Source organism: Dipodomys merriami, unplaced genomic scaffold (assembly GCF_024711535.1).
Source record: "Dipodomys merriami isolate MVZ:Mamm:240054 unplaced genomic scaffold, mDipMer1.0.p SCAF_15, whole genome shotgun sequence".
Taxonomy (NCBI): domain Eukaryota; kingdom Metazoa; phylum Chordata; class Mammalia; order Rodentia; family Heteromyidae; genus Dipodomys; species Dipodomys merriami.
The window spans coordinates 13,427,221-13,450,110 of NW_027202826.1; the positions used below are offsets into that span (position 1 = coordinate 13,427,221).

A 22,890-nucleotide genomic window follows, 5' to 3' on the forward strand; every position below is an offset into this window, starting at 1 on the left:
CTTGAATTTCTGTCTCTGGGCTTTTTTGCTCAAGGGTAGTGTTCTACCAGTTTGAGCCACAGTGCCACTTCTACTTTCCTGGTGTTTAATTAGAAATGAAAGTTTCACAGACTTTTTTGCCTGGGCCGGCTTTGAACCATGGTCCTCAGATCTCAGCCTTCTGAGTAGTTCAGATTACAGGAGTGAGCCACCAGCATCTGACTGAGTAATGTAAATTTTGTGAGACTGACACACTACCACTACCTACTGTGCTAATGAGGCACCTTGTTGTGTTCATTTTAAATTAGCAACACAAAAATTTAAAGTGTCCCCCCACAAAATAAGGATAAATCATGATATGGTAGACAGGCTAATATTTAATTAGCTAAACTTAAACATTCCACACTGTATACTTGTATTACATCCTATCTCACACATGTATATACAATTATGGATTTTCCATAAAAATTCATAGTAGCTCTAGAACTTTTAAATCTTCAAATGATTGTATGAGGGTGTTACAGTTAGCATGTCCATGTATTTATGTGTATACTACATCTTAATCAGAGGCACCCCGTCCATCTTTCCCCCATTTCTGTTCCTTCTGCAAGGCATAGTACATTAACATATGAATGTATATTCAGCATTGGTACTGTATTTTTCCCCCATTTTGTTAAATAGGCTAATATGCCTTTGGAAGAAAACACAATGTATAAACTTAGTGTTATCTCTCAATGTCTAGTTATAGTATATAATGTAATTATAACTTAATTATAGTACATTCTGCAATTATGTGCTAATTATAATAGCATGTATGAAATTAAGTGTTTATACTTCGCATACTTGTTTCACGTAAATATTAATTAGTTTATTTAAAAGTATTGTTTCCTTTGATCTTGTCTAGAATGGAAAACACCTGCAAAGGCAAATTTGTCTTTGAACAAAGAAACATAGCCTGCATATACACAAGTCGAGTGACACATACACAGCTACGTGACATAGATACAAAAAAAAAACCAGTTTAATTTGATATATTGTTCTTATTGTAGATGCTGGCATGAGACATGAGTCTATTAATTGGGTGCAAAGAATGAGAATTAATGGAAATTATATCTTGCACTACTATAAAATTTAAAATTTTATTTAAATTGTGATGTTATTAAACCAGATTTATATAGCTATAGCTATATAAACCAGATTTATATAGCCCAGCTTCATAATACTTAGCATAAATTGATTTTTAAATGATTTCTTTTAAATTTAACTCCTAGGAGCATTATTTTTCAGCAGGCAGAAATTATAAGACTATAAATACATTCTACTTTTGTAGGTCAGCACTGGGACTTGAACTCCGGGCCTCATGATCCGGCTTGACTTGTTGCTCAAAGCTAATGTTCTAGGAATTGAGCCTCATCTCTACTTATGACTATAACTATATAACTTTTTAATCAGTAATGGTAACAATTTTGTCATAGAAAATGTGACTGTGTTTTGTCTCTTACACACTGTTTTGTGCTGGTTGGGCCTTTGTTTCACTAGGCTATCAAATTTAATTGCTAAAATTGGTTCATTTTTTTCCTTCAGTTTTCTTGTTTAATCTGCTATTCTCTCTGATAACTCAATTTTGGTTTAGACACAAGAAGCGGGTAATGCTGCCCGGTCCTAACCTTGTTAGTGCTTTTGATCCATCAAAAACTTTTCAAGACACTTTTTGTGCTATGGGCTTGAATATTACTAGTTTACTCTCCACTAGTAGAAACACTGAAATTTTAGAGGCATTCAAATATATAGCTTGATATTTTTCAAAATAAAGATATAAAATTATTTTATAACTTTTAAATAATTGTAGCCATAGAGAGCAAAAGTATGTGTCTTTATACCAAACCAGCAAGTGATACAGATCTTCAGAATATTATATTAGAAAGTTTTCTAAAAGTGAGCCGCATGTATCCTTACCTTCATCTATATAAAATAACACTTCCAGGAAATTATACTCTTTAGTCATGCCACATTGTTAATATGCTAATGTGAATTTTAACTTTGTGAAGCTGAGTTAATAGAGAGAAAATTTACAACAAAAGGGTGTCATTTGAAATTCATAGTACTTGAAGAGGCAAACTTCTATCTATATATGTCAGAATTACCTCAAATTTATCATAATTTTAATAAATGAGTTTGTAGGCCTGGCTTTAATGAATCAATGTAAGGTCTAGTCAAATACAGTTATTTCTTGAAAAAAAAAAAGATACAGCTTTTTTTCTGTTAAAAAATACAACAGGAATATGGATGGAGTTGTACATTTTCTGAATCTAAAAAAGGACTAATGTAGAACTGGAGCCATCATTTTTTTCTACTTTTTTATTATAAGAAATGCAGTATGTTCAAATAATGCTGCTTAGAAACCTGTTTTTAATTAATGAGATCATTATAAACATTATTGAATCTGAAAGGATTAACTATTCTTCTTTATGGGTATATTAGTAATATTACTGCTGTGCCTGGTAAAACATTGACACTAAAAGGGATTTATGTAAATTAAGAACGTATGCAAAAATTGGTTGATGTGAATGTGTATATTATTTTCTATACTTTTGAACATTTTCCCTCCTCCTTATTTTTTGCCTATCTTAAGTGGAGGACCACTGAGTTGTTTATAAATCATGAAATTATGGGTTTAGCATTTCAGGCATAATGAATATCGTTCTTGGAAATAATAGAAAGCGTGCTTTTACTTCAGAGTAGAAATGACTGATTATCGCAGACAGTGACCATTCACAAATGGTCATTGGATATATATCATGTGCTATTCTGAATTCAAGAGACATAGTGACATCCTCCAAATCTAAACCCTGGATTATGCCTTCAAGCAATGGCATGTATTTGAGAGGCATTTGAGAAAGCTTGAATAGAAATTGCTGCTAGATGAAATGAAAACCTTATAGCACAGAGATCATTACCCAGAGAGAGAGCCACATGGAGAGAGACAGACAGACAACAGACAGACTAACCAAAACAGTGGTGCAAAAAGTCCCAGAATGTACTATATATTTTAATGTAGTCTATCTACTTCTTTGGGTGAGACTACATCTCTAAAAATACACACAAAATTACTAAAGTAATCATCAATGGTTGGTAGCAATGTACATTTCTTCTTTCTTTCCGTTTCCCTTTTGTCACATTTTAAAAGAGCATAAATACCTGTGATTTAATGAAATATAATATCAATATTGAAGTACATTATTTAAAAAGCTATAGTGGCTGGAGTGAATTTGAAGGAATGGTTGTAAACAGTGTTTATTTCCTTCTGCAGAGTTTCCTCAATACAAGATAAAACCACCTGGAAATCTCAGAGGAAACAAACATATTTCACACTTTAAAAATAATTATTACAAATAGACATTCAACTTTCTCCTAAATAGACATTTAGCTTTCTCCTAATGTGACAATATATTGAGTGTATTACACTTTACAGCTCAAGAGTATTGATTTATTTTATATCTGATTTTCCTAATTGGTGCCATCTCCAAAGTGGTCGATAGAATTATTGAAGTTATCATTGCTATGTGAAGTAGTCAGGTAGAACCATTTGTTCTCATTAATTGATCTTACCTTGCAGCCCTCATGTGTTTTTTGAGCTAAAATGACACACAAGTATAGAGGTTTCACATCTTTCCTCTATACAGTAAATACTATGTTCATTATAAACCTTAATGGAGATAGAAATGTTAGAATTACAGATTTTAGCGACATCCATGTTTCTTATCACTTAGAGTTGCAACAAGGTTTATTGATTTAAAGATTGTAATAATCATTACTATAGATTTTGCTGTGTTTAGGACTTTGGTAATGACTATGGCTTAGAAGAGAGTTTCAGAAGTTTCAGAAAAGCTATGTGACCTTTATTTATTATTAGATTTCTTACAATGTTCCACTGAAGAAAAAACCTACAGAGTTAAATTAAAGCAATATTAGTGGGTCTATATATAAAACCAAAGATGTGATAAAAGTTTCTAATTAATCTCCTTTTATTTTAAAATATTCAGGAATCTAGAATGTTTGACTAGACACACAGAATCTGTAAGCATTACTGATATGAATATACTTTATAAATATTAATAACAATTTTGACTTAGAGAAATCATAAATAGAACCATTCTATTTCTGAGTATTTTGAGTGTTTAAGCATTTAAATCTTCATTTTACTTTTCATTTCATTTTATTAATTTGTCATTCATTTTTTTCTTCTTTTCAAGGCCCTGTGGAATCCTACATGCACTGAAGGTTTATTTAAACCAGTATATATTTCAAGCTAGTTCAAATCATTATTTGATCCTAAGAAACGCACCTCTGATCCATCACATGTTAAATACTGAGTAAATTCTATCATTCCACATGTGAACAATTTCTCAGAATATGTAATAAAAAAGTTCTAATTCCAAATGTCCATACATTTTTCATTCATAAACAATTACACATTATTGATAGAAATTCAACTAGCATATATCTGATTTATTCTTATTGTGTTAAAAATAAACTTTTCTTTAAATTTTATCTCTATATGCAAATATTCTAAAATGTAATATTCCACGTGGCAGCAAGTATTGTTTGTTCAAACCTTTTTGTTCACTTCATTCGTCTTTCTGGTGGTAGTCTTCATTTTTTTCATGTCATTTTTATGTAAGTTTGAGAATAATCATTTCTTCCATCTTAGTTGGACAGTTTCTAGAAACTGGAGAAGTTGTCCACAATCTCTTTTCGGTTGCACGAGAACCAAAAGATGAAAACAGTATGCTTCCAAATGAAATAAATACTGAAATCTTTTTCAAGCTGCAGAATGTAAAAAGAAAATCCCAATATTACTTACTAGTTGAAAAATGTTTATTGATAATGAACCTCATATTGAAGAATGTTTATGAATATGTCATGAAAGGGGGCTTGTATGCTGGACTTGACATTGCTCCCTATTTTCTGTGTGTCTTCTGTTTATTACCTTTCTATTATAGCTCAGTTTAATTTTCAAACGCTGGGGTGGCTACAAGTCACTTCCAAAGTTGTAGTTTATGACAAGGATAAATGATAGAGACAGACAACTCAAAAGAATAATTTAGTGATGTGGGCAGGTGCAGGGCAATAGAGGAGCCACAGAGCTAACAAGAAGAAAGCAAGGTTTGTGGGGTTTTGTTGTTGTTTTTGTTCTGGTACTTACTGGGTCTTGAATTCAGAGCCTTACTCTCTTGCTTCGGCTTTTCATTCAAGAGTATTGCTCTACCACTTGAGTCATATCTCCACTCTCAGTACCCTGCTAAAAAGCAAGTTTTACTGTTTCTTTATTTTAAAGTAGACAATGAAATAATCACAAATTATGGAAGTAACCTTCAGAAATACTTAATGAAATTCAATAAATTATTTTAATTTTAACTTTTATAGAACAATTAGATGCTATGCATAATCCATGTTATTAAAATAATAGTATATTTATTTACATAAAAGCATTGTTAAGTACCATTGTTGATTTTACCAACAATATAGACAACCAGTTTTGCTTTGCCTTACCTCATTTTTATCTTTTTTTCCTTTTATTGTCTTGTTTTGTATTTAAAATCTTTGCATGTAGATACCACAAGACTCCATCCTCTTAAATAAAACATTTCCGGATAAATATTATTCATCAGTTTGAGCAGTCAAGATTATTTGAAGAAGTAAAAATTCAACTAAAGACATTTTGAAGAAGCTGCAAAATACAAATGTTTATAGCAATTGGAAGGAATAAACCAAGAAAAATAGTTTTTCCTCAAAAGTAATGTTAACATAAACAGTCAATGCAGATAAAGCAAGCCAACTACCTCAAAGATGGATTTCCATTTTGACTTTTGGAAAAACACCAGCAAACTAGTTTAATTGTGATATGCTGGAATCACAAGTTCCTCTTTCTTCCTCCTCTCCTCCCTCCTCCCTCTTTCTCTCCCTCTCTCTCTCTCTCCTTCTCTCCATACTCCCTCCTCCTCTTTCCCCTCCTTCTTCCCTTCCCACTATTTCCTCCCTTCTCCTTATTACCATTTCCTTCTCTAGCTCTTTTCCTCTCTCTTCCTCTCTCTCTCTCTCCACATCTAACACTGAACATACATAACTGAATATGCTTCAGAGTAATATTTGAATTTCCAGATGAACGATCTTTAGTCTTTCTCACAATATTTAACATATATCTTATTTTATTATTATTATGTATTTGTGTCATTATTATAATTGTGTTTTAAGTACTTATCTGATTTTGTAAAAGTGTGGATAAAAGTACTGAAAATGTTAATGAAAATGTTACTATTGTTTCCAGAAAAATATGTGGTAACTATTACCATTGTACCACATTCACGATGTAACTAGGCTGAGGCTAATTCCCACATAGAGCAAGGGATTGCAGGTTTGTTTGCACCAACATTATTTATTGAAGAAAGAAAGTGTTTTCTTTTATTAGCATGGTTGCCTGTTTGTGGCAAATGCCTTTGCAGTTGATAAAGTTTGGTCAAATGTTATTTTCCAAACAAGAATTCCCATTACATTCAAGTTCCTGTGACTTTTCTGACAAGAGACCAAGAAACAGTGTCCAGATTTTAAAATATATATAATTTTATTTTGTTTCCCTGATCGCAAAATGCTGAAGAGTCCTATGCTTGCAAAACTCAAATGAGAATAATTGATGTAACTCTTCCATCAAAAAGAACCATTGTCCTTGGCACTAATTAAGAAGTGGTGGAATGTTCTGTGACTTCCAAATGATATCTATTGGAATTTGAAATTGCATAATGGCGAAAAGTAAGACGGGCTGTGCAAAGGGGAATAAAGGGCCTCAGAAACATCTTTCTTACTCTCTAGGCTATTCCTTGTTGCAGTTTTTTCAATGTTTCTGTTAAGACTCTCAGGTAAGATAGAGTCAGGCCTAAGATCATGAGAACAGCTCTATCAAACCTTTTATTCTTCATTGGATGTCCACTGTCTGGTTCAGAGTAACAGTTATTCCCAGGATTGGTTTGATGGAATTCCCTCACGCAGTAAAGAGGTCTCCTTTAGGTAATATCAATATTTTTGGCCCTGTCAGTGTGACATTTTCCTGGGAATCTATTATCTCTCATCCATAGATTTGAAGATCATTTCCTCAGATCAGTTCGTAACCATGAAACAGCATTAAAATTTTCACATAAGGATATTATTAGTTTGTTTGCTTGAAGAGCTAGTTTTTGAATTAGCAAAACAATTAGAGAATACCTTGCTTTGCTTTTCCCTGAAGAAAACCAAGTGCTTTAATTCTTTCTTCTCTACTTACTTCAGTTTTAGTGTTCACTCTGAGAATTCACATTGCATTATAACAGAGTGCTAAAGCTAATGCCCACAATTTATCACTTCTCTGTAATTGTACTTTAGAGAAATAATGTATATGGTAATGGTTTACTGCCATTAATTTTTTTATTTCTCTCCAGTTTTTGAATACCTTAGAGTTTGAAGCAAGAAATTAAACACTGATTTACTTGATGTTTAGCTACTTGTTTTCTTTTATTTTTCACTTGTAGCAAATTTTCAACCATTAGTGATTTATTGGGGGGAAAAGGATAAAACTCTATTTATTTTAGAGAATAAATCATAATGTAATACAGAAAAACAAGAGCAATTATTTAACCTTATATAACTATTGAAACTCATAAATTTTATTTTATTTTCCATTTTCTCTTTGTGTAAAATTATTCGTATTAGAGTTATAATCTCTTCAGGTAATTGGGATATATTGTGTCCTTTCTTACTTTTGCTCCATTTTTATATTATATATCTAGTTATGTGTTTTATTTAGTATCAACTTCCTCTTATACTAAATATTTCACATACAGGTTTAGGTAATAAGTTGTCTTTCTCTCTGTGTCTCTTTCTCTTCCTCCCTCTCTCTTTTTGATTGTTCAAGAGGCTTGAACTCAGGGCCTAGGTACTGTCTCAGAATTTTCACTTAAGGGTTTTTCTGGTGGTTAATTGGAGATAAGAGTCTCAGGGACTTTCAAGCCTGGGCTGATTTCGAATGGAGGTCCTCAGATCTCAGCCTGCTGAGTAGCTAGGACTACAGATGTGAGCCACTGTCACCTGGCAATAAAGTCTCATATTTTATTTTCTTCTTGTTATTATAAACCCAAAGTATAGAAGAATAATTCAAATAAGGCAAAGCACATACAGAAAACTGAAGTCAGTCTTTGCAACCTGATTTAGCTATTTTATTTTCTACAAATTGGTGTTATTTCTACATTCAAATCTGAATGCTTTTAGTTTACATCAGCCCTTTATGGTATTATTTCTTTTCCCTTTTTTATATAAAAAGCAAAGTAATGTATTCCCCATCCTTAGTAAGTTTCCTGGCTTTTCCAGGAATAACTGAATTTATCTCCTCTAAATTATTTGGCAGTTCAGTCATGGCTCACAGGTTTGATTATTACTAGGTATCTGGAACTGTTCTGAAAAATGTCTATGCTTTAACTACTTTCATGATAACGAAAGCTCCTCAAGTAGAGGCCATTACACAATGCCCTTTAGCAAGCAAGCAAACTGGAAGGTAGAAAAATAAGTAATGTCCATAATTACTCTGCTAATATTACTGTAAATCCACTATTCTGTGCAGCAGGGATATGACATGAATATCATCCTAACTATTAACATTCTGATTTGACCATTTTTTGCCTCAGACTTTTATGCTTATGAGTATTACTCATGCTAATAGTTAAGCATGAGTAAATGAGTTGCTGTCATTCTCTTGGATGGAGAGAACAATGGTTAATACTAACTTGGTGCTGATGTGCTCCAAGCAGCCATGAGCTTCCTTCCTGTCTGTGGACTCATGGTATCAAAAGAACCACAGCTCTACCATACAGTCAGACCCTGGTTTTCACACTGGCAAGTGGCAGGCTGGCACAGAAAGGTGAAGGAAGAGACAAGTAGACTCAGAGCTAGAATATGAATCCAAATGGCATCCCAGAATTCTCATGATTTCCCCCTCTACTGCGAACCTGGCTCCCCAGACACAATCAACTGATTCCATAGGAGACAGAATAGGCCAGGTAATTCTGCCAAAATAGCTGTCCTCAAGCATTAGTGACTATCAAAAGCTTATTTGGGGGTGTGCTCCATGTACTTTACTGGTGCACAAGCAACTCTCCTTTGTCTTAGCTCAGTCTTGAGACTTATGGGGAGAGAGTAATCTTTGCCTTGTTCCATCACAGTCTTTGTACAGCCTAACAGATTGTACAATGAGTTTCAGATGTCCACCTAGAAATGTCACATAATTCTTCTACTTGTACTTCCTTGGTTAAAGCAAGCTGCATGGCTACAGTTAACAAGGGAGGGACAAACTAAATTTGCACCTAGAGTGTGAAAATCAAATAGAAAACACCACCAGTGCCTACAATTGCATGTTTTCCTATGTATTAATCTGGCTTTAATTAAAATGGGAACACTGTTATTTAGCAAACGTGTTGCACTACTGACATGAAAATACTTTGATTCTATATTAGGTTTTCAAAAAATTCCATCTTCTAGCCTGTAAGTTTCTGCCTCTTTTTACTAAGTAGTTTTTGCAGGAAATTTTCTTAATTTTTTTTAAAAAATATATAATATAACTATATAATTTTAAACCATACTTTCCATTTTCAAGTATTTCAGTTAAAAATAGCTTGGATTCTACTTAATCTATTCAATTGTCTAGTATTTGTTGATATTTCCACAGTCCTATTTTTGCCTATTCTAACTAATTTAAAATAAACAATTATGTGACAGTATTTGGTCTAAGTCTGGTTATCTTTCATGACAGAGTAATTCATTAAGACACAATTACTTCAGCATCTTTTAACTTTTATTTTTACAACATTCAGCACAGTTTTCTTTAGTGAACATCTCTAGAGCCTTTAAGTGACAAGTGTAATATCTAAAATGTGTGAACAGAAATGACTTTCTTGTTCTCAAATAATACACTTTGTTAGTGTAGAAAAAAGACAGTTTGCAACAATGTGACAAATAGGTGTAATAGGCTTTTATTCTTCTTGCTAGTTTAATGGCAAAAATTCTCATTTTATCTCTGAGTTCACATATTGCATTTTTACTCTTTATGATGAAATCATCGTATCACCTCCAATTCTCACTTCATCTTTTTACTTAATAAGAAAATTGATTTGGGGGGGGATTTTATTTTTTAAGTAAAGTGAACTATATCATTGCACAAGCCTGGTTTTGTATGTTGATTGTAAAATGAAATCACATTGTATCTGCTCCAAACTTTTATATCCCCCCAAAATCTGTTTGCCAGTTTGTCAATTCTTACTGATTGAAATTGATTGAAATATTGGGGTTATAAATGAAATATGTAAGTAAATATTATATTATAATCAATATTTAACTGATAACCAATATATTGGCTATCATTGAACTAAAACTATCGTCTGAGTGTGTGTATTATCTTCAGTGTGTGTATTACATGTGCTCAAACACACACACACATACACACAAATATATATATGAAATTGCAGTTCTTTTTTTGATTTATCCTTTCTAAATTCATGTTCAGAAAACAGAAAGTAATGGTGTTAAGTTGGAAGAGAAATTTAATTAACCTGTTAGAAGTATGTTGTATTTTATTCTCAATGTTTTGTTGTGTTTATACTTTTTAATATTTATTTCAAATGGCAAAAATGTGTGAATGACAGAAATATTGTGTGCTTATGTGTTACCATCATAACTTCAAATCTTCTCAACCAAATTTTAAATAAACACAATTATGAAATTATTTTTTATTGTTTGGCAGTAATCACTGTATAATTTTAAGGCATAGATTTAAAAACTTATAACAATTTTGTGCATTACAAAGAAGATAGCTTTGTTGTCATTTATTTCTTAAAAGTACTTTTCTAGAATTTATGACTTATATGATTTGTATTATTTTGTATACAGTCTTAAGGTCTTGACACTCTAATTCTCCACAACACTATATACATTATACATACTAACTGCAGTGTTTCAGTATACAGATGTAACCATAATGTCATTTACCATGATGGAAATGTATCCAATGAGATATTTTGGGGACTGTAATGTGTTCAGCACAATGTGGGATTATTTGCACAAAAGAAGGCAAGAGATGCCAATATAACATATGAATACTCATAAGAATCACAGTCTACTTGTTGTTCTGTAGTGTGGTCTGCTTTCTTTTCTGTTTTAATGTATTGAATTTTTAAATGAGAACACATACATATCTTTATATGTTAGCAAGTCTGCTACCTAAACACGTAACTCCATCATTTTAATTCTATCAAATATTAAATAATTCATTCAACTTTAGCATGCATAAAACAATTCTGTATGATGTAAAATCACTTTAAAGGTTAACTTTGAAATAATTTCATAATTTTCACATATATTCATTTCTAGGTAATTTCTAGGTAATATAAATAGTGGGTAAGATGTAATGATGATTGTTGTCATTTTAGGACTTAAGTATCTATCTATATTCATATTTTTAGTCTTGTGCAACACATAAGAAATACAAGGAAGCAAACATAATAAAGTAAAATAATTGCCATGCATGTCTATGTTGTATGTTCATTTAACAGACTTTATTTAATAGCTGTTATCAAGCACTTGTTTCAGTACTGTGCATACGCTACAAACAATAACTAGAAACCCTACAGTATGCATTTACCTCTTTATTTACTATATAACAGCTCTAAGCAGCTGGTCCTGGCATTAGCTCTACATATTATATGGAAGAAGATATGAGGGTAGAGAAAGGATGAAAAACTTCCCTGCTGTCACCATATGCACTGGGTGTGCCTGTGTCAACAGACAGAGATGAAGCCATTTGTCATCATCCCATACTTTGCCCCTCAAATCAAGGGTGGGAGAGCCGTGATTAACGACAGGTGAAAGATGGGGAGGTGGAATGATGGAGAGAAGTGCGTACACCAATGAAGGAGGGGGTTGATGGTTTTGTTGCATTTCCTCGCAAAAGACCTGTGGGAAGAACCACAGCGTTGATTCTCTGACCTAAACCACCTGCCAAAATTCCAGTTAGCATTAGCTTAAGAAGGGAAAAGTCTAATGAAGACAACGTACAATCCTGGTAACAGTTTGGCTGTTGTGTTGTCTTGTAGATTCATGTCTGTACAGAACAAATGACTTTTGAAGTTCATTTTATCACATTGCCTTTACATATTTCAACAACCTAACTATTTTTAATTGAATTATTTCTTCCCCAAGACTAGCGAAACTTGATGGAGGCCGGCATGTACTTTTAGTAGTCACTACCTGTGCTGTAGGTGAGTTGAATAAACAACAAAATTAAATTTCCATGGTACATCTTAATATAATCACCTACTAATCAAATAGACACTTTTGTTTAAAAAATATGTTTCATTAACACAGCTGAAGACATCTGATTCAAAAAGATAGGCTGAAAGTCATGTCTGTGTTCCCTTCAGGCTGTTGGTAAAGAGCCTGTGTGTGTGTGTGTGTGTGTGTGTGTGTGTGTGTGTGTGTGTGTGTGTGTATTGTATATCCCAACACACACATACACACAAATAAACATATACACATGTTTGGATATAAAATGTACATGTATGTGCAAGGATACATGGTAGTTACAGGCAATTATACTTAATGAAGTAACTGATAAATGTTGTTTCCATTATGGATATATGGTTATATTTCCATTTAAGTAGATGCTTCTCAGCTTACGAGGAGGTTAGATTCTGGCATACCATCACATGTGAAATACTCTAAGTGACATGTGTGTTTGATGTGCCCCCTGGGTGTCACAGGTCAGATTGCTAGTGCCCATTTTCCCCCAGATCCCTGAGCCAAATGGGAGCTAGCGCTCTGCAGCTGCCAGCCTTCTGGGAGAGTTTTGTTCCAAGTATCATAGCCCAGGAAAATCAAAGTCAGAATTTGAAATGTGATGTTTGCTGAAGGCATGCCACTTTTGTAGCATTTTACAATAAGAAATCATAAGCCTAACGATTGCAGTCCAACGACTGTATTTGTACAGAAAAATGTATTTACGTACAAAGAGAATTCTGTCTTAACTCAGCGTAGTTGGGTCTATAATGGATAATTTCATTTTTTTGTATAGCTTTCAGTGAATTGTTTTTACTTTAAAGCCTTCCAATGAAAAGTAAAAGATTATTTTAGAAACATCTTGTATTGTCATCCGCAAGTTTTTAGTCTAGCAATAGAGAAAACAAGTAAAGGTTAGTAGAGGTGTCAAAAGTGATTGCCATAAATGGTACTTACGTTTGTTTTTAATTACACTCTATGAGGTCTCCCAGAAAAGTTGCATTTAACCTCTCTAACATTAGCCATTTTGATAAATGCTTAATTTTAATTGATAAATATTTCCACTAAATAAGTAATGATTTGGGGTATATCCATTCCCCCTCTCCCTGTCTCCCTCTCTCCCTCCCTCCCTCCCTTCCCTCCTTCCCTCTTTCCTTCCTTCCTTCCTTCCTTCCTTCTTTCCTTCCTTCCTTCCTTCCTTCCTTCCTTCTTTCCTTCCTTCTTCCTTCCTTCCTTCCTTCCTTCCCTCCTTCCTTCCTTCCTTCCTTCCTTCCTTCCTTCCTTCCTTCCTTCTTTCTTTCACCACCTCTCTATTATCTTTAAGCAGTGAAAAGTGGTTTCAATTCAACATGTCCATTTTTATCTTGAGCAACATCCTTTCTTTTATTCTCTCTCTCAAGTCCATCCATCCACACACATTGCCTCCTTCCACTGTTTTATTTTGACATATACAAATGCACATTACAACTGGTTTTGCCTATACTTTTTCTCCATTTGTCTGCTGCCCCTTCCCTTATCCTACTCCCCTTTCCTGATAACACATATTCCAGATTCCTGGTATCATTTGATAAACTGTATGTTAATCTATCAAGGGAGTTACACCATTGCATTCCTTCCCTGCATATTCCTTACTTTAGTCAATTTGTTTTAGATAAGCCTAGGGCCTTACATGTGGGTTTTACATGTGTTTCTCATTTAGAGCTGACTTCCACAGATGAGTGAATACATGTTCCCTCTGTCTCTCTGAGCCTGACATATAATTTCACATCATTTTTAAGGTCTATCGCTGGATCACAGGGTAATTCTATATTTTTTTGAGGAATCTCAAAACTTCTTTCTATAGGGATCCCATTAGTTTACACTCCCTTCAACAATCCTTTTCCTGCATTCCCACCAGTGTTAGTTCTTGTTCATATTGTTGACGATGGCCAATCTTACCAACTGAAATGGAAGCTCAGTGTTGTTTTGGTTTGCATTTCCTTTATGGCTAGAGAAGTTGATAATTTCTTCATGTGTTTATTGGTGTATTTTTCATGGTGAGAAGTGTTTTCTTAACTCCTGTGCTCATTTATTAATGAGGTTATTGATTCTCTGGACGATTGAGTTTCTTGATTGAGTATATTCTCTCAGCCATGTAGCTGGCAAATACCTTCTCCCATGCAATCGGTTCTAATTTGGGCTTAGTAACTATGTCCTTCTCTGGGCAGAAACTATTTTAGCGATGCAGTCCCATCTGTCAATCCTCTACTAGCTATACCCCTGGAATTCTATCAGAAAGTTCATCCCTATGCCAATAAATGCTAGTGATTCCTCTCTTCCTTCCTGTAGTAGTTTCCAAATGCTCTATTTTACATTGAGGACTTTGATCTACTTTTAAATGATGTTATTAAAGATCATGGGATTCAGACTCAGTCTTCTGCATCTGAATGTCCTGCTTTCTGACACCATTTGTTTAAAAAGCTGTCTTTTCTTTTAACAACATCTATTTTTGTATCACTCGTCAAATATTATATAGGTATAAAGGTTTATTTCTGGGACTTCTAGTCTGTTCTATTGGTCTTCTGGTTGATTTTTGTGCCAGTAACAAGCTGTTGAACAGTTAGAGGAAAATTTGAAGGTCAGTAGAGTTTTCCAAAGAGCTTGCAAGAAGTGGTTCTTAAATTTGCATTTACCCTTTGTAATGTCTCTCAAAATTGATTATTCTCTTATTTATTATGTCAGTATGTAAAACGTATTTTGTGCTTTGCTCCTGAAGAAAATGCTCTGCATGTTTCAGTGAAAAGATTCTAAAGAACTAGTAATAAACCTTTTGTATTTATTTTCTCTTGGAGCCATATTTAATGAAAAGAAGAATACTTTAGTAGTTAACATTTTTATTTGCATTGAATTTTCACAATAAATTAGCCAATTTTATAATTCAATTTTTTCAGGTTTATTTACATTTAAATTGCAGTTTACTCAATATTTCACTGGACATTTATCTTATGAGAGATGGTATATTAGTATGTCACAATAAGGACAAGAAATTCTTTGCATAGTTCTCACACTAAGTAGCTGATGAAATAGGTTAAATTATCCAAGTTATTTTTCATGTTTATTTCATACAAAGTGCTTTCAATCTCTGTAGTAGGATTGAATGAAAGTATTTGCCAGCAAAGCATAGGAGTCTTTTCCTGTATTTGAATACATTTAATAATTATCTTAGTGATACAGGTTATATATACTAGCATAATTTGAAAACATTATTTAACCATGATAGTTTAATTTGTGTTTCTCAGCATAATTTGAAAACATTATTTGACCATGATAGTTTAATTTGTGTTCTTATATAGATAGAGCAAGTAGTCAATTTATTAAAATAATGAAGATTGCTCTGTGATAAAATTGTTGGTGTGGGTTAAACAACCTGTTCACAATGATGGAAGTAATAGTAATAATAATAAGCACTCCTCTGAAGGCATGTTTTAAATAAAGAAAGAGAGGGCGACACAGAGAGAGGGAAAGACAGAGAAGAGAGACAAACCTAGAATGGAGAAAAACAAATAGAAGTCACAAATATTTTATACAAGTACACCAATATGTTAACTGTGAATATGTTTATGTTGAGATTATGCAAATCCCACTTTAAATATGGATACAGGAATTTTTCTATAAATCACTGCATAGGCTTTATGAACTGCAGTAAACTTTTCAAGTAGTGAGGAATAATTCTGATGACACACAGAGTTAAAGATTTTGTATCCTTGACAACAATAATGTATCTGATTTTTCTCCGTCCCCACCTCACATTTACCCTCCTCTATTTGTCACAGATCAGCTCCAAAACTGCTGCTCAACACTTTATAGTGACTTCCAAGTGAATTGTGGGAGCATTTTGGTGTAGTTTGATGCACCGGCCCTGACCCTCATTCACTTCCATGACCTCTGATCCCTTCAAGCCACTTTCACAGTGATTCGGTGTCTTATATATGTACACAGGCCGAGTCCTGGGCTTTCAGTTCCTCTGCCTGGATTCATTTCATCACCAGACACCTTCAGATCCCTCATTCTTCTTTTTGAGTTTTCCATGACATAAATAAGATTTCAAACATACACATTTCACATTAGGTTTCTCTCCTTTTTAAAAATATCTCCTTAATACCTGTCACACTCCAATGGATCCATATTGTATGTATTTATTCTCTGTTTCATTTGAATATAATGTCAAAGAAGGTAGGTACCTTAATTGAAATTTTTCATTGTATCCTGCACTTAGAAAAGTAGTTGGTCCCAGGAAGACAGCTGCATATATAAGACTGATAGCTCATTTCCAGTGTAACCCACTTGCACTGGTTTTATCCTTACATGAGTTCTGGGAAATCCGTCCTAAGAAACTACAGTAGGCAAATAATAATTCAGAGAATACAGCAACTTACCTAGAGGAAATTAACCCAACAACTATAAACATCCTACAACAAGTCATGTAAAATCAAAGCCCCAGTAGTGAATGCACTTTCATAATGTTTCCCACCCATTTCACTTTGGGGTATAATAATATTTGAATAGAGAATAACAATATTAGATAATAACATTTAATAGAGTATTGGAATAAAAGGACAAAATTAATGTGATGAGAAGATACTTCTCTAGTACATTCCAGTAAAAGTGCCACAGCATATTTAAGGTATGTCTCTCCTAACTAGGAGCCATAGTACTTCTCTTCCTACCAGAAAAGCAGCACTGAGAATAGTCCCTGGTTCTAGTACACATAGTCCTAGGTCATGAATGATCTGTAAATATTTATTTCAAACAAGCAGATGAATAGAATTTAAAGTGCTCAATGTTATTTCCAAGTGCTTTTGAAGTTTGTTTACATCTCAAACATAATGATCTTCTGTATTGTCAATTAAACAGTATTACAGAAGATTTGGGATCAGAATTCGGTTTAAAGTAGACCCACTAATTATGATCCAGGGCAATTTGTTTAACGTCTAACTTCCAAAGCCTTTATATCCTCTTGCTGAAAAAGTGGGATATAAAACCTTGTTTGAGATTTTTCTCATAATGAAGTTAAGCATTGTGTACAAAGTACAGTAGCAGTGGTACAAGCAGCTATGGAGACCACTTGGACCTGTCCCAAGTGATTGAAAAAGAATATTTGGGCCAGGGATCACCAATAATTTACTCTTTATCTTTCACCCGTTTACCAAGTCACTCAAAGGTTTGCAAAGGTTTGGTTTCCTAGAGTGATGTTGAATGTAAGCAAAGCATGAGGAGGACATCATACACACAATAGATGAAGTTGGGGAAAGTATAAAAGGGCACATGAATTGAGGGAGGAAGGGTAAGTCATTATGTTGAATAAACTCTGTGTAAAAAGTGAACTATGTAACTTGGGGGTAGGAACATAGGGGGAAAATGGAGAACGAAGGAAAGGGTGACATTGACCAAAAAGCATTATACTCAAAATCTGACTTACGGCATTGTAACCCCTTTGTACAACTATATAATAATCATAGTAGTAGTAGTAATAATAATAACAATAATATTAAAGAATAAGGTCTAAAAAAGGAAAAACAAGTGCTTGGAATTGCTTTATGAAAGCATTTCCTGGGCAGATGGAACTCCATCTGATGTTTCTAATTGAGGAAAATCTAAAGAGAGAAAAGCAGCCTTCTACACGGACAGAGCAGGAAGGAGCCAGAGGAGATTATATCACCTGAAATCACTGTAGCAGAAAAACATGGAGAGAGCCTAGGGAATGGACAAAATAGCTGAGAATGCTAGAAGGGTCATTGGAATATATGACTGAAGAGATAGGCTTAGATTTTAGGCTGGCAATGTCTCCCAGTGGAAAGCCTTGTCTGTGCCCACTCATAGATGTAAGTAACACCCAGCATTTTGATTTGCCAAATGATAGGCCCTCTTTCTTGGCTCCTTAAAATCATATTTTAATTTAAATTTATATGTTTGTGGAGCTTGATAAAAATTGTTAAAAATAGAGAACGGTATCTTTTATTTTGGTAGGTACATGAATGCCTGGGAAGAGCTTTCCATTTGACTGGGAAAACTCTAAACACCTAATTAAGAAACGTTGTTGTAAACCTCATTGAAGATGTGTTGAAATTCTGTTTGTGGTACCCATCAAGTTTTATTTATTGTTTAAAACTCACAGACACTCTCTTAAGTAGAAATAATCCTTTTAATAAAAAATGATATTAACAAACAAATGGTCACAAGCAAAGCATTACACATTAAAATCACTTAGTCGTGGGGCTGGGAAGGTAGCTCAGTGGTAGAGTGCTTGCCTTGCATGTATGCGGCCCTAGGTTCTATTCCTCAGCTCCCCATAAGCAGAAAAAAGCTGGAAGTGGCACTGTGGCTCAAGTGGTAGAGCACTAGCCTTGAGCTGAAGAGCTCAGGGACAGCGCCCTGGCCCCGAGTTCAGGCCCCATAACCAATCAAAAAAAAAATTACTTGGTCTATATCATACCAACATCTTGTGATAGGATTTTTGTATTGCCAGGTTTCCATTACTGTAAGAAAAGAACTGAGATAAGTAATATACAAAGAGAAAAGCTTTGTTTCATTAACAGTTTGGAGTCTCCAGTCCAAGATCTGGTGGGCTGATGGCTTTAGGCTTCTGGTGGGGTTGCTGATTGGCAAACTACTTATATCAGAAGTCAGGAAACAAAACTGAGAAGGGGCTGACTCCACAATCTAGAATATGCCCATATTATCTACTACCAGGCCCGATGTCCTAAAAATTCCACCGTTCCTGTAAAGAGACCTTGGTGTCAAAGCCTTCGGTGGTCACTCATTCAAACCAGAGCAGATTTTAAAGCAAGCTCTTGGCTTTCCTGACCTCCCCCCTTTTTTGGTATAAATTCTTCAAGGAGCTGTAATAGCTCTTGTCATTTAAAATATTGTGACTACTAACTTCAACCCATGAACTCTTTCTCCCTTCTTCCTGGATAAGATCTTTCAACAGCCATTTGCTGGCTCTGTCTCAAGTTACCAGTGACTGTTTTATGCCTTTTGTTTGGAATACCACACTGAGAAAAGTTGTATGTTGTGGACTAGTACCGGATGAACTTCTGTCAGTCAGTTTGACACAGGCTGTGTGTCAAACTTAGAGACACAGGATTCTTAAGTAGTTATGTCCTCCACCCCTGAAAACCCTTACGTTGTCACACTGTCCCTAATGTGATGGTAATGAGCAAGTAGGTCTTGAGTAAGTAATGACCAATTGGATGAGGTGAGAAGAAGGAGCCTTCAACTATGAGATTCATGACTCATGTGTCTCACAAAGGCTGGCTTCAATTCTTCACTAAATGAAGCCATCTCCAGACACTGATCTTGTTCTTTTGGTTTCCAGAACTGTGAGAAATAAACAGCAGTTCACATATGTAGTGTTCAGCATTCTGTTCTAGTAGTCTAACATGATTAAGAAAGGTCTTATCCTTCCCTCAACCAGCCAGTGTATAAATGATTAGACAATGATTTTCAAAAAGTTAAAGACATTCCCCTAGAAATTTAAAGTGAATTGCAGAGATTTTACACAACACAATAATTAAGCTCTCTGTAAAATGTAAAACTGGTGTAAAGTTCATTTGAGGACCTAGATGTTTTTAAGCAATGTAAAGTATTAAAATAAAAAATTTCTGAGGTTATCTGCTCACTAGAGAGAAGTTATATGCATCTCCATGATAAAAATCTGCAAATTTTCATCGGCTCCAATAGGATTGTAAAAAAAGAACACAAAAAAAACCCTTTTTATTAAAACATGATATGTAAGGCTGTAATCTAGTAGTCTTTTTGCCTATTTCTAAAATATATGTTGTCTTTCTACAATATGAGGTCTTAAAACGGCTCCCTAAAATTATGGCTGAATAATACAAACTGTTAGATTTTTAGAACCTTGTTTTGGTCTTGAGTTAGTTCTTTGCTCTTACCTATCTACGTAAGAATTCACCTCATAAAAAAATGCACACTTTCAAACCAAATGGCCAAGGCCGATGTTCTCAAGCAGATCCATGGTGAGTTCTCGGAGAGATCCTGAAAGCCTTGCAGCTGCCCCAGTGTGAACACTCATTATTCTCTTCACCAGATGACTTATTCATCTTTCTATTAGATTAGTGCTGCATGGCAAAATTCCCTCAACTGCAATGACAATACAGTAAGACCTGTTATTTGCGCAGGAGATTGGCTATGTCTGTGTTAAGTTTGATTGTAGTGTACGGGGTTGGATTGCAGACTGGAGGTTAGCCCCCAGCTGGATCACATCTCCTAAGGTTCTCCAGTGTCTATTGGCAGTGTCGATATGCCCTTGGCAGAGGCAAGTGTCACCAGTAAAACTCACTGTATACTGGGCAGGCCTGCTGCTCTGTATCGACTGGAAGGAGGAAATACTTGAGACTTTAGTGAATACTAATTCAAACTGTTACAGCTATGTTTATTTATTGCCCACGTATTCTTAATATACCAGTTCCTAGATGGCACAATAAACCCTTCTTGGGGTGAATATTGCACAAGAGATATAACACTGCTGGAAATATTTATATGTATATTTATATCTATCTATCTATCTATCTATCTATCTATCTATCTATCTATCTATCTATCTATCTATCTATCTACCTGTTTATTTCCTAGGTATCTATTTCTAGGTTCTATTTCTACAACAACTACTCTATGCCAGACAGAAGTTAGAACCCATTTCTCTAACTACACATAATAATTACTATGTAAATTTTATAGATAGACAAGGAAATGTATTTTCCACAGTTCACCACATTATTAAGTGGCAAGCCTGAATTACTTTTTTTTTCTTTAACTTAAAATCTAGTATTTGATAGACGCTGTAGTAAGTCAAGTAGGATTAGGTAAAATACCAAAGATCAATTAGATCCCATTAGTTGAACTTCATAATACCAGAATAAGGAAGAAAACTCCTAATCCTGTTGAAGTTCTGGGTATTCTCTCTTCTTGCTTGTTTGTGTATTTTTCTCTGATAGTAGTCTGTCTGGTTTGCATAACTGCATCAATCCATTTGTCACCTTAAATCATAGAATATTTCTTTCTTGCTGAGCTCTTGATTTTAACTTTGCCATTTAATAAAGACACTTTGTACCCAGAATCTCATTTTCATTGCTTGGGTCTGATTCAGGCAAATAACCCAATCCAGATGATTTTACTTCAATTTGCTTGTGTTTGTCTCTGAATGTGCTCAGCCACAACAGCTCAACAATAACAGCCAAAATCCCATCCCTCAAAGATAAGGCAATAGCTTTCCTTATGAAATAATTAGACATTTAATGTTGGGCATTAAAATGGAAAGATACCTGAAACTGTATTTGACAGTGCAAGTCTATTCATATGTTTTTCATTCATCCTTGGTTCTTTTCCAAAATTTTTCATTTAGCTTTGTATGTAAAACATTGGGATGCACGGGTCAAGAATACAGGGATGAAAATTAGAAATCACTGAAAGAGATCTTGTAATCACTGCAGAAACTACAAAGACAAGTGAACCCCTCTTATGCTTTCACTTCTTTCTCCATAGTAAAGGCTCTTCATCCCTTCCCTGGGCCTACCATTTTGCAGTCTTCGTTCATTGTCTCTAATTTTGTTCCTCCCAAGGCTCAGCAATGACTTCTCCCTGCTTCTCTATTTCGTCTCTGAGGTTGAAGGCACATGGGCAGACTGAAGGGGAGGGTAGAGAGGTCTGACCTGTACCTTTCTCAGCCACTGTGCAGGTAAATTGCTAATATAGTCCTTCCTTCCTCATCTTCTTTCTATAAACGAATGCTACTCTCCCCTCCCCACTCCCTTGAACTCTTACTGGAACCACTGTGCTTGGGATCCAGGCACTCAGCTCTGTGTGTTACATGTATTGTAAACTACGTTCCTATCCTTAATTAATTCTTAGAATTTGGGCTGGGTGTAAGTGTGCCTATGAATTTATGTTCGGCACTGTTCAAAATGCTTTAAAAACACCATAAGGCAGGCACTGGTGATGCCTGTATTCTCTTGGTGAGGAAAAGAAGGAATATATAGGTGAAGGGATAGATAGGCATCTATCTCTGATTTCAGACGTTAAAATGACCATGTATCCTGCTCTACAAACTATATTTTGCACTTAGATCTCTGTGCCATCCACCGCAGTCCTAACACAGTTCCTACTACCTGTGTTTTGATAGGAGATAGAATCATTGCACACTTTTCATGCATCATTGGAGAATTTGAGATTTCCCAATGAGACATGCTCCTGGGTGCCATTTTGTCCTATTGTTTTGGTTATATTCATAGACTTCATAGGTTCAAATCATTGTTCATTATTTTCTCCTCACCTAGAGTTCACTTTCCAGATGGTTATATTTATTTTCTTTCTGTGTCTAGCACTTGTTAAATAGTTCACCTTGGACTGGGAAGGTGGCTCACTGGTAGAGTGCTTGCCTTGCATGCATGAGGCCCTGGGTTCGATTCCTCAGCACCACATAAGCAGAAAAAGCTGGAAGTGGCATTGCGGATCAAGTGGTAGAGCGCTAGTCTTGAGCTGAAGAGCTGAGGGACAGCACCTGGGCCC

General features: G+C 34.7%; 1 protein-coding gene across 3 annotated transcripts in view; it reads left to right on the forward strand.

The window, feature by feature from the left end:
- Ccser1 (coiled-coil serine rich protein 1) overlaps positions 1-22,890 on the forward strand; it is a 706,759-nt gene that overhangs the window by 384,714 nt on the left and 299,155 nt on the right. Inside the window, exon 10 of one of the 3 annotated variants that reach the window (XM_070022283.1) lies at positions 5,594-5,672. The exons of 1 other annotated variant lie outside the window; for it this stretch is intronic. In XM_070022283.1, coding sequence (XP_069878384.1) covers positions 5,594-5,656 — 63 coding nt within the window. In that variant the 3' untranslated portion in view covers positions 5,657-5,672. Of the gene's footprint in view, positions 1-4,232; positions 4,438-5,593; positions 5,673-22,890 lie in introns of those variants that run through there. One more of the 3 variants, XM_070022284.1, reaches the window with a different exon arrangement.